The sequence below is a fragment of the Ranitomeya imitator genome, chromosome 4, assembly GCF_032444005.1.
Source record: "Ranitomeya imitator isolate aRanImi1 chromosome 4, aRanImi1.pri, whole genome shotgun sequence".
Classification (NCBI taxonomy): Eukaryota; Metazoa; Chordata; class Amphibia; order Anura; family Dendrobatidae; genus Ranitomeya; species Ranitomeya imitator.
The window spans coordinates 438,859,977-438,875,722 of NC_091285.1; the positions used below are offsets into that span (position 1 = coordinate 438,859,977).

Consider the following 15,746-nt stretch of genomic DNA (forward strand, 5'->3'; position numbering starts at 1 on the left):
CTAAAAAGGTCGGTGTGATATCAGGAGAAGAAGTGTATAATTGGGTGTCGTCAGCATAGAGATGGTACTGGAAACCAAATCTACTGATTGTTTGTCCAATAGGGGCAGTATACAACGAGAAGAGGAGGGGGCCTAGGACTGATCCTTGAGGAACCCCAACAGTAAGGGGAAGGTGAGAGGAGGAGGAACCAGCAAAACATACAGTGAAGGATCGGTCAGAGAGATAGGAGGAGAACCAGGAGAGAACGGTGTCCTTGAGGCCGATGGAGCGGAGCATAGTGAGGAGGAGCTGATGATCCACCGTATCGAAAGCTGCGGAGAGATCCAAGAGAATTAGCATGGAGTAGTGACCATTAGATTTAGCTGTTAGTAGGTCATTAGAGACTTTAGTGAGGGCAGTTTCAGTAGAGTGTAAAGAGCGGAAGCCAGATTGAAGAGGGTCGAGAAGAGAGTTATCTGAGAGATAGCGGGTAAGACGGGAGTGGACCAGGCGTTCGAGGAGTTTAGAGATGAAGGGAAGATTAGAGACAGGTCTATAATTAGCGGCACAGTTTTGATCGAGGGATGGTTTTTTAAGTAATGGATGTATGATGGCATGCTTAAATGAGGAGGGAAAAATACCGGAAGTGAGGGAAAGGTTGAATATTTTTGTTAGGTGAGAGGTGACAGCCGGGGAAAGGGACTGGAGGAGATGTGATGGAATGGGGTCACTGGTGCAAGTGGTCGGGCGAGAAGATGCAAGGAGCCTGCTTACTTCTTCTTCTGTAACTGCTTCAAAGTCAGAGAGTGAACTAGATGCAGTGGGGGAGGGAGGACAGTGCATGGTATGAAGAGATTAGGAGATGATTTCCTGTCGAATGTGGTCAATTTTTTCTTTGAAGTAATTGGCCAGATCGTCAGCACGGAGATCCGTGGTTGGGGCCTGCTCTCTTGGGTTGAGTAGGGACTGGAACGTGTCAAAGAGACGTTTAGGGTTATTGGACAGAGAGGTGATGAGGGTGTTGAAGTAGGTTTGTTTGGAGAGGTGAAGGGCAGAATTGTATGTCTTTAGCATGAACTTATAATGGATGAAATCTTCAGGTAGATTAGATTTTCTCCACAGACGTTCTGCGCACCTGGAGCACCGCTGCAGGAAACGTGTTTGCAGCGTGTGCCACGGTTGTTGCCGTCTGTGCCGAGTTGTTTTATGTATAGGAGGAGCAGCTTCATCCAGAGCACTTTGCAGGGTTTCATTGTAATGCTTCAATGCAGAATCAGGACATGAGATGGAGGAGATAAGGGCCAATGAGGACTGCAAGTTCTTCATAAGTTTCTGGGTGTTAATGGCCTGTATGTTTCTATAAGTGTGGAAAGTGGGGGTGACCTGAGCAGGATGGCAGTTCTTAATAGAGAATGAAAGAAGGTTGTGGTCAGAGAGCGGGAGAGGGGAGTTTGTGAAATCATCCACTGAGCAAAGTCGGGAGAAGACCAAGTCAAGGGAGTTTCCATCTTCATGTGTTGGAGAGTTAGTATGCTGCGAGAGGCCAAAAGAGGAGGATAGAGATAAAAGGTGAGAAGCAGCTGGGGAGAGGCAATGGGGATGTTGAAATCACCCATGACAAGGGTGGGGGTGTCACAGGAGAGAAAGTGTGGAAGCCAGGTGGCAAAGTGATCCAGGAACTGATGAGAGGGGCCGGGAGGACGATACACCACCGCCACTCGCATGGAGAAGGGGACGTAGAGTCTGACCACATGGACCTCAAAGGAAGGAAAGACAAGTGAGGGTACTTGGGGGATAACTTGGAAAGTACATTTGGGTGAAAGGAGCAGGCCAACGCCTCCACCTGCTCTGTTGTCTGATCTTGGGGTATGAGAAAAGTGTAGTCCACCATATGAAAGAGCAGCAGCAGCAGTGGTGTCTGACTGCTGGATCCAGGTTTCAGTAAGAGCCAGGAGATTAAGAGAATTAGAAAGGAAGAAGTCATGAATGAAGGAGAGTTTATTACACACAGAGCGAGAATTCCAAAGGGCACAATTGAAAGAGACAGCAGGCATGCAGGGAATATTAATAAGGTTAGAGGGGTTTCTGGGTGTAGCAATTGGGAGGTTTGACTGGCTATAACATGGGGGGCCGGGGTTTGGAGATATGTCTCCAGCGACTAGGAGAAGGAGGATCGAAAGAGTGAGCAGATGGTTAAGTGATTTGTGAGAGCGTCTCTTGTGTTGGATGGTGGGACTGAATGGATCTGTGCTGTTAAGCAATGTGAATAGAGCATGAGTGATAGGAGAGGCAAGGACAGAGGGGCCGATATGGATGGAGTGTAGAGAGTTAATGCGAGGGCGGTGAATGTGAGTGAATGCAGCAGCCAGAATATAGATTATACAAATAAATATGGTGAGTATTTGTGCTGTTTCAAGTGAATATGGATTAGATTTAGATTGTCTTACCTGTCTCCTGCCCTGCCTAACTGCCATGTTATAACTGCCGAGTACTTAGAAAAAAAAGTACTTTGAATAAAAAATACACGAATAACAGTGCACAAATGCACCCCTGCACGAATGCATCCCCAAGCTAAATCTACATTTATAGAAGGCTAGCCCTTAGATCTCTCTTTTTTTTTTTTTTTGGGTTAAAGCTCGTTAGCAATCAATCTAACTCAGTTGAGACAACAGGACACAATAAATGTAGTGATCAGATAAACAAATGTCCAGGTCTACATGGATCATAAACCACTTTGAAACAGTTATGTGATCTCTCTGAGTAAGGGCATGCAAAAGTGAGTTAAATATCTATAAACACAAACAAAGGCATAATAGGATGACTAACATATATAGATACATGCAGGATTCAATGCCGAAGATAGAATGACTCAGATACCATCCAAGCTGCTTGCTGTCAGGGACTGGAGCAATAGACATGCAGGATATTTCAGCTCAGAGAATGAATGATATGTTTACCATCCAAGCTGCTTGCTGTCAGGGACTGGAGCAATAGACATGCAGGATATTTCAGCTCAGAGAATGAATGATATGTTTACCTGTATGAAGAGAGAAGAGATGCTTGATTATATTCTGCCATGTTATAACTGCCGAGTACTTAGAAAAAAAAAGTACTTTGAATAAAAAATACACGAATAACAGTGCACGAATGCACCCCTGCAGGAGATGGCACTTGGCGTTAGTCGAGGCAGGTAGTGCAATGGCAGAACCTAAAAAGTAGTTTTCTGAACACTGTGCTATATTTTTTCTAATTTTGGAGAACATGTGTCTCTTAATTAGCAGAGGTTTGCAATAACCAGCAAGAAACTATAACTAGCAATTCGCTAGCGCACTCGCGTAGTACGCTTAGATTAGGTTCTTGTACCAGACACACATCTGGGTATTCTGCTAGACCCTTGGACATTTGCTAAAGTACAAAGAATATGGTAAAATGCCGGATACTATTTACATTTATTTTATATTACACAGTCAGTTAGAAAATGCTAAATGTGTGCTCACTGAACGGGCTGATGAGCTTTATCTGTTCTCCGCTCTCATCAGTAGATTCTTGATGTGAGCTCGGTAATCGGTGAGTGTTTTTCCAGATCTGCTTCATGATTGCTGCATTTAAAATGCCCTTTTTTATTTAATGATAAGTGGATGACTTTGCGCCCGACGTGTTCATAGTCAATAGCCTTTTGATGTAGCATTCTAGAATAGTAAATGGACTGATCATCTTTGATTCCTTCCTCCTGTGTTACGTTTTTGTTGTTTTATTTTTTTTAATGAATATTCCCTCGTAGCTGCCATTCTTTTAGAGAGTCGTTATTGGCCTCTCAAGGCGTATGGCGTCTATGGAATTGCTACTATCAAAAGAACACTTGTACAATGTAGGGTGATGAGATTGTTACACAAAGCTTCATTCAGTTTTGAGCTTTGGTAATATAGGAAGATCAATACAGCTAAGATCACTTCTATCGTGTAACTGTCATTGTTCAGCACAATACACACCTTGATGGCCCTGACTTTCCGTGTCCATTGACTGTGCTCACCATTTACAGTTCGGACAGATTGGCATTGTTGGCGGGAGGCAGCCTGCAGATCAGCAATGTCACGGAGGAAGATGCTGGGATCTATACATGTACGGCGGACAATGGGAACCAAACGATCCATGCCCAGGCTGAGCTCATTGTGCAAGGTATGAGAAAAAAAATAGCTGTAGTGGGAAATGTATCTGACACAGATATTATGCTTTACCTGTGTACAAAAATAAACTGTACTCCATTGTTGGGTAAGAGTGGAGTTCTGACCTTTATAAATATTATTGTACTTAGTACAGAACATGGCTTCCGTTTAAAGGGTTGTACATATTATCGAAAAATATTAAAATACATGCATTTTGGTAACGATGCTGGACTAGACTATATAATTTGTCATATTAAGATCATATAAAACACTCCTGTTGTTAATACACTTGGACACACGTTGTGTTCTATGGTTCATGTTGGTTCCTAATTAAATCTCCCAATGGAGTTTGCACTAGGAAGCTCAATTATATTCTCTTGCCCTTCTGAAGAGGGATGTAATGTTGTGTTCCCTACAGGCCTGTCCCACTTCCTTCCAGGTGATAAGAGGGGCAGTTAGAGAAGAATTGGGTCACTCCCTTCCATGTCCCACAGAGGTTTTGTTGATGGCACATCCTCAGGATGTCCCCTATGGTGTACTGCTGGACCAGCCTTTTATTAAGCCTTTATCACATTTGACGGGGTGGTGTGCATCTCTATAGCATTCACCCTGGGTTTTATTGCTGGTCATATTTTGAATCATTAACCTTTTACTTTGTTACATCTCAAAGGCAACTCCCAATATGCAATTTTTGTATTGCTTTGTCTAGTTGTTAGTTTTATTTATTTCTTGTGCCTTGCTTATATAGCGCTATCATATTCCGCAGCATTTTACATACAGTGGGGCAAAAAAGTATTTAGTCAGTCAGCAATAGTGCACGTTCCACCACTTAAAAAGATGAGAGGCATCTGTAATTTACATCATAGGTAGACCTCAACTATGGGAGACAAACTGAGAAAAAAAAATCCAGAAAATCGCATTGTCTGTTTTTTTAACATTTTATTTGCATATTATGGTGGAAAATAAGTATTTGGTCAGAAACAAAATTTCATCTCAATACTTTGTAATATATCCTTTGTTGGCAATGACAGAGGTCAAACGTTTTCTGTAAGTCTTCACAAGGTTGCCACACACTGTTGTTGGTATGTTGGCCCATTCCTCCATGCAGATCTCCTCTAGAGCAGTGATGTTTTTGGCTTTTCGCTTGGCAACACGGACTTTCAACTCCCTCCAAAGGTTTTCTATAGGGTTGAGATCTGGAGAATGGCTAGGCCACTCCAGGACCTTGAAATGCTTCTTACGAAGCCACTCCTTCGTTGCCCTGGCGGTGTGCTTTGGATCATTGTCATGTTGAAAGACCCAGCCACGTTTCATCTTCAATGCCCTTGCTGATGGAAGGAGGTTTGCACTCAAAATCTCACGATACATGGCCCCATTCATTCTTTCATGTACCCGGATCAGTCGTCCTGGCCCCTTTGCAGAGAAACAGCCCCAAAGCATGTTTCCACCACCATGCTTTACAGTAGGTATGGTGTTTGATGGATGCAACTCAGTATTCTTTTTCCTCCAAACACGACAAGTTGTGTTTCTACCAAACAGTTCCAGTTTGGTTTCATCAGACCATAGGACATTCTCCCAAAACTCCTCTGGATCATCCAAATGCTCTCTAGCAAACTTCAGACGGGCCCGGACATGTACTGGCTTAAGCAGTGGGACACGTCTGGCACTGCAGGATCTGAGTCCATGGTTGCGTAGTGTGTTACTTATGGTAGGCCTTGTTACATTGGTCCCAGCTCTCTGCAGTTCATTCACTAGGTCCCCCCGCGTGGTTCTGGGATTTTTGCTCACCGTTCTTGTGATCTTTCTGACCCCACGGGGTGGGATTTTGCGTGGAGCCCCAGATCGAGGGAGATTATCAGTGGTCTTGTATGTCTTCCATTTTCTAATTATTGCTCCCACTGTTGATTTCTTCACTCCAAGCTGGTTGGCTATTGCAGATTCAGTCTTCCCAGCCTGGTGCAGGGCTACAATTTTGTTTCTGGTGTCCTTTGACAGCTCTTTGGTCTTCACCATAGTGGAGTTTGGAGTCAGACTGTTTGAGGGTGTGCACAGGTGTCTTTTTATACTGATAACAAGTTTAAACAGGTGCCATTACTACAGGTAATGAGTGGAGGAAAGAGGAGACTCTTAAAGAAGAAGTTACAGGTCTGTGAGAGCCAGAAATCTTGATTGTTTGTTTCTGACCAAATACTTATTTTCCACCATAATATGCAAATAAATTGTTAAAAAAACAGACAATGTGATTTTCTGGATTTTTTTTTCTCAGTTTGTCTCCCATAGTTGAGGTCTACCTATGATGTAAATTACAGACGCCTCTCATCTTTTAAAGTGGTGGAACTTGCACTATTGCTGACTGACTAAATACTTTTTTGCCCCACTGTACATTATTACTGTCCCCATTGGGGCTAACAATCTAGATTCCCTAGCAGTATGTCTTTGGAGTGTGGGAGGAAACCAGAGAACTTAGAGGAAACCTACGCAAACACGGGGAGAACATACAAACTCCTTGAAGATATTGTTCTTAGTGGGATATGAACCCAGGAATCCAGCGCTGCAAAGCAACAGTGCTAACACATTAGATAGCTGCACACACGTCACTTACACATTAGATCCATGACTGACACACGTCACTCACACATTAGATACATGATTGACATGTACATGTCACACACTCTAGATACATGACCGACCAATATACATACGTCACTCACACATTAGATCCATGACCGACACACGTCACTCACACATTAGATCCATGACCGACACACGTCACTCACACATTAGATACATGATCGACCTACACACGCCACTCACACACTAGATCCATGATCGACCTACACACGCCACTCACACACTAGATCCATGATCGACCTACACACGTCACTCACACACTAGATACATGATCGACCTACACACGCCACTCACACACTAGATCCATGATCGACCTACACACGTCACTCACACACTAGATCCATGACCGACACACGTCACTCTCACATTAGATCCATGATTGACATGTACATGTCACACACTCTAGATACATGACCGACCAATATACATACGTCACTCACACATTAGATATGACCGACATACAGACGTCACTCACACATTAGATACATGGCCGACATACACACTTCACTCTCACACATTAGATACATGGCCGACATGCACACATCACTCACACATTAGATATATGACCGACATACACACATCACTCACACATTAGATATATGACCGACATACACACTTCACTCACACATTAGATACATGGCCGACATGCACACATCACTCACACATTAGATATATGGCCGACATACACACATCACTCACACATTAGATATATGACCGACATACACACTTCACTCACACATTAGATACATGGCCGACATGCACACATCACTCACACATTAGATATATGGCCGACATACACACATCACTCACACATTAGATATATGACCGACATACACACTTCACTCACACATTAGATACATGGCCGACATGCACACATCACTCACACATTAGATATATGGCCGACATACACACATCACTCACACATTAGATATATGACCGACATACACACTTCACTCACACATTAGATATATGGCCGACATGCACACGTCACTCACACATTAGGCACGTGGCCATCATGCACACGTCACTCACATTAGGCACGTGGCCGTCATGCACACGTCACTCACATTAGGCACGTGGCCGACATGCACACGTCACTCACACATTAGGTACATGGCTGACATGCACATGTCACTCACACATTAGGCACATGGCTGACATGCACATGTCACTCACACATTAGGCACATGGCCGACATGCACACGTCACTCACACATTAGGTACATGGCTGACATGCACACGTCACTCACACATTAGGCACATGGCCGACATGCACACGTCACTCACACATTAGGTACATGGCCGACATGCACACGTCACTCACACATTAGGCACATGGCCGACATGCACACGTCACTCACACATTGGGTACATGGCCGACATGCACACGTCACTCACACATTAGGTACATGGCCGACATGCACACGTCACTCACACATTAGGCACATGACCGACATGCACACGTCACTCACACATTAGGTACATGGCTGACATGCACACATCACTCACACATTAGGCACATGGCCGACATGCACATGTCACTCACACATTAGATATATGACCGACCTACACACGTCACTCACACACTAGGTACATGATCGACATATACATGTCACACACTCTAGATATATGACCGACCGACCTACACACGTCACTCACACATTAGATATGTGACCGACCTACGCACGTCACTCTCACATTAGGCACATGGCCGACATGCACACGTCACTCACATTCCATATTTGTAGCACTTTTGTCTCTGGAACTTTCCATACAGTGCAGATGTCACATGTCGCATACATATTGCCAACCTGCGGCCTCCTTCCTCCCCATACTGTAGACTGAAGGCCACAAGGGCAGGGCTCTCTCACCTCTGTTAGCAGTCTGTCACTGTTACATTGTAGCTTATATTTGTATTTTGCATGTAGCCCATTTTTAACATGTACAGCGGTGCTCTAATAGGTCGCATAGAGGATGAGCAGATGGCACACACATCACACTCATTACATAAATCCTGTACAGAACCCAAGCCCATACAACAATACCCCTAGTACCTGCCTTTTTTGCTGGTATGACACTAGCAACCTTCCCCTTTGCTGCCCCTGCAATAATCACAGGCCCACAGACCAATTAGGCTCTGCCCATATTTCTTAGTATTCCAGGAGATAATTATACCCATTAAGTGTAGCGCCTCAAAGAATCATGAAGAAATAGAAGAACATAGTCCATTCAACAATATGAAAAATTACATTTTTATTCAAAATGACATTCAGAAGCAAGTGGGCTGACTTACTGATTCAGTGAAAAGATCCCAGATTTTCTGCCCATATTTCACATAAGTCTCAGTCCCAATGGTGACTATAGTGGAAAAAATAAGAAAACTTTTACTGATTAGTTTAGAGAAACTGGTGAGCAGCAACGGCTCCCTTCTTATGCTGCCATTACTTGACGTTCTTCTTTCTCACCCCTCCTTTGCACCACTTTGTCTTAGTGTTTCTTTTCTTCTGTCTGCTCCAACCTCCTGCCCATTCCTATACAACTATTTCTCTAATTATTTTCAATCTTCTCCTTTCCTCCCTCTGCTCTTGCAGGGACGAGTATTCTCTTCAGCTCCTTCATCTGCCGCTAGCAAACACCCGACCTTAACACTGGTGTATGGGCATGTCCAGTGTTGCTTACAAGCCCCGCTATACTATCCAGTGAACAGGTGGAGGCGGTACTAATGTGCTGTGCACAAATAATTGCCAAGCAGAGCGGCCCAGACAATTTCAGCCCACTGGGAATCTGCCCGGTGAGGCAGATATTCAGTCAGGGCCTGCCTTATACTGTTTTTTCCATGTTCTAGGTAATATATACCATATTACTAATGGCGTTGAATAGGATTCTTTGCCTTGTAATTTTTGTAAATTGAGAACCATGCTCATAATCTTCCTCCCATTTCTTAATCTGCTAATCCAGTTTCAAAGAAAACATAGAAGAATAAGTGCAAGGCACAATGAGACGACAATAAAAAGTAGTTTATTGATTGATGATGAAAAAGCTATACATAAAATGTTAGACACAATTGTCAAGACTAATGAGTGACAACGATGGGCAAGATAATAATGCTAGGTTCCGAAACGTGCGTCGGATGCGTTTCTCCTCTTGACTGCTGAGGTCACTCTATGCCACTGTGCATCTAAACTGTATATTTGTGTGAAAAAGTGTTTGCCCCTTCCTGATTTCCTATTCTTTTCCATGTTTGTCACACTTAAATGTCAGATCACCAAACAAAATTAAATATTAGACAAAGATAACGCAAGTAAACAAAAAATGCAGTTTTTTCATGAAAGTCTTTATTCATAAGGGAAAGAGAAATTGAAACCTACAGGACTTTGTGTGAAAAAGTGATTGGCCCCTCCTCCTTAAAACATAAATTAGCTGTGGTTTATAACATCTTTTGGAAGCTGCGTTCAAATTCTTTTGCCACACCCAGGCCTGATAACTACCACACCAACGATTGTTGTCAATCAAGAAATCACTTAAATAGAACTTGCCTGACAAACTGAAGTAGACCAAAAGTCCCTTAAAAGCTAGACATCATGCCACGATCCAAATACATTTTAGAAAAAATGAGAAGCAAAGTATTTTAGACACAGTGAGAGCCATTATCCACAAATGGCGATAACATGGAACAGTGGTGAACCTTCTCAAAAGTGGCCGGATGACCAACATTATCCCAAGAGCGCAGCAACGACATATCAGAGGTCACAAAAAATCCCACAAAAACATCCAAAGAACTGCAGACCTCACTTGCTTCAATTAAGGTCAGTGTTTGTGAAGCCACATAAGAAAGAATCTGGGAAAAAAATGGCCTGCATGGCAGAATTCAAAGACGAAAACCGCCGCTGAGCAATAAGAATATAAAGGCTCGTCTCAGTTTTGCAGTTTTGCAGAAACAGTCTTGATGGATCCCCAAGACTTTTGGGTGAATGCTCTGTGGACTGATGAGACAAAAGTTGAACTTTTTGGAAGGTGTATGTCCCATTACATCAGGCATAAAAGTAGCATAGCATTTCAGAAAAGGAACATCATACCAACAGTAAAACGTAGTAGTGTGATGGTCTGGGGCTGTTTTGCTGCTTCAGGACCAGGAAGGTTTGCTCTGGTAAATGAAACCATGAATTCTGCGGTCTACCACAAAATCCTGAAGGAGGATGTCAGCCTACCAATTCGTGACCTCAAACTGAAGCGCCCTTGGATTACGTAGCAGGACAATGCAACATACCAGCAACTCCACCTCTGAATGTATTAAGAAAAACAAAATTAAGACTTTGGAGTGGCCTAGTCAAAGTCATGACATTAATCTGAGATGACCTTAAAATGACGGTTCATGCTCGGAAACCCTCCACTGTGGCTGAATTACAACAATTCAAATCAAAGATGAGTGGGCCAAAATTCCTCCAGAGCGTTGTAAGACTCAATGCCAGTTATCACAAATGCTTGATTGCAGTTGTTTCTGCTAAGGCTATGTGCACACGTAAGAAAAGAGGTGCAGAATTTTCTGCACAAAATCCGCATCTTCTGGCAGAATCCACAGCCGTGGATTTTGTGAGTTTTTTATGCGGATTTTGTGCGGATTTTATGCAGTTTTTGCCACTGCTTATTTTTAACATTGAGGGGTGCAGAAACGCTACAGATCCGCACAAAAGAAGTGACATGCACTTCTTTGAAATCCGCAGCAATTCCGCACTGATTTTTCCGCACCATCTGCACAGCTATTTTTTAACCCCATTGATTTACATTGTACTGTACATCACATTGCGGTTCTGCAGCGTCTCTGCACGGAAAAATCCTCTGCGGATCCACAGCAAATCCGCATCGTGTGCACATAGCCTAAGGGTTGCCCAACAGTTATTAGGTTTAGGGGGCAATCACTTTTTCACACAGGGCCCTCTAGGCTTGGATTTTTTTCCCCCTTAATAATAAAGACCTTCATTTTGTGTCTACTTGTGTTATATTTGTCTAATATTTAAATTTGTTTTGTGAACTGAAACATTTAAGTGTGACAAACATGCAAAAGAATAGGAAATCAGGAAGGGGCAAACACTTTTTCACATGTGCGTGTGTGTGTATATATATGTATATCTACTATATAATTGTCTATGGGTCACTTCTGTCTGTCTGTCTGTCTGTCACGGATATTCATTGGTCGTGGCCTCTGTCTGTCATGGAAATCCAAGTCGCTGATTGGTCGTGGCAAAACGCCCATGACCAATCAGCGACGGGCACAGTCCGACGGAAAAATGTCCGCTCCTTCCTCCCCCCAGTCGGCCCTCACACAGGGTTAATGGCAGCATTAATGGACCGCGTTATGCCGCGGTGTAACGCACTCCATTAACGCAGCTATTAACCCTGTGTGACCAACTTTTTACTATTGATGCTTTGTATGCGTATAGTAAAAAGATCTAATGTTACAAATAATAATAATAAAAAAAAAAGGTTATTCTCACCCTCCGAGGTCGCGCGCTGTCCTCGGCACTGCAAGCGTAAGGTTCCGGTGCTAAAGATGCTATGCGAGAAGGACCTTCCATGACGTCACGGTCATGTGACCGCGACGTCATCACAGGTCCTGCGCTCATACCAACCCTGGGACCAGAAGCTGCCGTGGGCAGTGTTATATACTATGTGGGCAGTGTTATATACTGTGTGGGCTGCGTTATATACTGCATGGCTGCTATATACTATGTGGGCAGTGTTATATACTATGTGGGCAGTGTTATATACTGTGTGGGCTGCGTTATATACTACATGGCTGCTATATACTACGTGGCCAGTGTTATATACTATGTGGGCAATGTTATACAGTCATGGCCAAAAGTATTGACACCCCTGCAATTCTGTCAGATAATATTCATTTTCTTCCTGAAAATGATTGTAAACACAAATTATTTGGTATTATTATCTTCATTTAATTTGTCTTAAATGAAAAAAACACAAAAAGAATTGTCCTAAAGCCAAATTGGATATAATTCCACACCAAACATAAAAAAGGGGGTGGACAAAATTATTGGCACTGTTCGAAAAATCATGTGATGCTTCTCTAATTTGTGTAATTAACAGCACCTGTAACTTACCTGTGGCACCTAACATGTGTTGGCAATAACTAAATCACACTTGCAGCCAGTTGACATGGATTAAAGCTTACTCAACCGCTGTCCTGTGTCCTTGTGTGTACCACATTGAGCATGGAGAAAAGAAAGAAGACCAAAGAACTGTCTGAGGACTTGAGAAACCAAATTGTGAGGAAGCATGAGCAATCTCAAGGCTACAAGTCCATCTCCAAAGACCTGAATGTTCCTGTGTCTACCGTGCGCAGTGTCATCAAGAAGTTTAAAGCTCATGGCACTGTGGCTAACCGCCCTAGATGTGGACGGAAAAGAAAAATTGACAAGAGATTTAAACGCAAGATTGTGCGGATGTTGGATAAAGAACCTCGACTAACATCCAAACAAGTTCAAGCTGCCCTGCAGTCCGAGGGTACAACAGTGTCAACCCGTACTATCCGTCGGCGTCTGAATGAAAAGGGACTGTATGGTAGGAGACCTAGGAAGACCCCACTTCTTACCCCGAGACATAAAAAAGCCAGGCTGGAGTTTGCCAAAACTTACCTGAAAAAGCCTAAAACATTTTGGAAGAATGTTCTCTGGTCAGATGAGACAAAAGTAGAGCTTTTTTGGGCAAAGGCATCAACATAGAGTTTACAGGAGAAAAAAAGAGGCATTCAAAGAAAAGAACACGGTCCCTACAGTAAAACATGGCGGAGGTTCCCTGATGTTTTGAGCTTGCTTTGCTGCCTCTGGCACTGGACTGCTTGACCGTGTGCATGGCATTATGAAGTCTGAAGACTACCAACAAATTTTGCAGCATAATGTAGGGCCCAGTGTGAGAAAGCTGGGTCTCCCTCAGAGGTCATGGGTCTTCCAGCAGGACAATGACCCAAAACACACTTCAAAAAGCACTAGAAAATGATTTGAGAGAAAGCACTGGAGACTTCTAAGGTGGCCAGCAATGAGTCCAGACCTGAATCCCATAAAACACCTGTGGAGAGATCTAAAAATGGCAGTTTGGAGAAGGCACCCTTCAAATATCAGGGACCTGGAGCACTTTGCCAAAGAAAAATGGTCTAAAATTCCAGCAGAGCGTTGTAAGAAACTCATTGATGGTTACCGGAAGTGGTTGGTCGCAGTTATTTTGGCTAAAGGTTGTGTAACCGAGTATTAGGCTGAGGGTGCCAATACTTTTGTCTGGCCCATTTTTGGAGTTTTGTGTGAAATGATGAATGTTTTGCTTTTTGCTTCATTCTCTTTTGTGTTTTTCATTTAAGACAAATTAAATGAAGATAATAATACCAAATAATTTGTGTTTGCAATCATTTTCAGGAAGAAAATGAGTATTATCTGACAGAATTGCAGGGGTGTCAATACTTTTGGTCATGACTGTATACTGCGTGGGTTGTTATATACTGTTTGGGCTGTGTTATATACTGCGTGGCTGCTATATACTGCCTGGGCTGTGTTATATAGTACGTGGCTGTGTTATATACTGCGTGGCCACTGTTATATACTATGTGGGCACTGTTATATGCTGTGTGGGCTGTGTTATATACTGCGTGGCTGCTATATACTGCCTGGGCTGTGTTATATAGTACGTGGCTGTGTTATATACTGCGTGGCCACTGTTATATACTATGTGGGCACTGTTATATACTGTGTGGGCTGGGTTATATACTGTTTGGGCTGTGTTATATACTGCGTGGCTGCTATATACTGCATGAGCTGTGTTCTATAGTACGTGGCTGTGTTATATACTGCGTGGCCACTGTTATATACTGCGTGGCCTGTATTAATGCATCGGGTATTCAAGAATATGTCGTGGCCTGTGCTATATATGTGGCTGCTATATACATACATATTCTAGAATACCCGATGCGTTAGAATCGGGCCACCATCTAGTATATACATATTCTCTTTACCTCACGATACACCGCACTCCTGTTTATTGTGGCTGCCTTATTTATTGTGTGCCTTACTATATAGTGTTGTTACTCATTGCATAGTTTTTTTTAGACCATGCGTTTTGCAGAGTCTATGCTATATGATTTTTTTTTTTAATCTATTTTTTGTATCCTGTTTATTATCTTGTCCATTATTGAGCTGTCACCAGTCTTGACAATCTTTTGTCTTACATTTTATGTACACCTTTTTAATCATCATTTAACCCCTTCCCGACCCATGACGCCACGTAGGCGTCATGAAAGTCGGTGCCAATCCGACCCATGATGCCTATGTGGCGTCATGGAAAGATCGCGTCCCTGCAGATCCGGTGAAAGGGTTAACTCCCATTTCACCCGATCTGCAGGGACAGGGGGAGTGGTAGTTTAGCCCAGGGGGGTGGCTTCACCCCCTCGTGGCTACGATCGCTCTGATTGGCAGTTTCACTTTCAACAGCCAATCAGAGCGATTTGTAATATTTCACCTATTATAACTGGTGAAATATTACAATCCAGCCATGGCCGATGCTGAAATATCATCGGCCATGGCTGGAAATACTAGAGTGCCCCCACCCCACCCCACCGATCGCCCCCCCAGCCCCCCGATCTGGCCGGTACACTGCTCCGGCTCCCCTCCGTCCAGTGCTCCGCTCCCCCCGTGCTCCAATCACCCCCCCGTGCTCCAATCACCCCCCCTGCACTCCGATCCACCCCCCGTGCTCCGTTCCACCCCCCCGTGCTCCGTTCCAGCCCCCCGTGCTCCGTTCCACGCCCCCCGTGCTCCGTTCCACGCCTGCCGCGCTCCGATTCCCCCACCCGTGCTCCGATCCCCCCCCCCCGTGGTCCCCCCCCACCCCATCATACTTACCGATCCTGCCGGGGTCCCGTCCGTCTTCTCCCTGGGCACCGCCATCTTCCAAAATGGCGGGCGCATGCGCAG

The 15,746-nt window shown here is 43.8% G+C and overlaps 1 protein-coding gene across 5 annotated transcripts in view; it reads left to right on the top strand.

The window, feature by feature from the left end:
- Positions 1-15,746, top strand: part of NEO1 (neogenin 1) — a 191,636-nt gene that overhangs the window by 135,937 nt on the left and 39,953 nt on the right. For all 5 annotated transcript variants that reach the window (XM_069765629.1, XM_069765632.1, XM_069765628.1 and 2 more), the window contains exon 5: positions 4,020-4,156. In XM_069765629.1, coding sequence (XP_069621730.1) covers positions 4,020-4,156 — 137 coding nt within the window. The remainder of the gene's footprint in view (positions 1-4,019; positions 4,157-15,746) is intronic.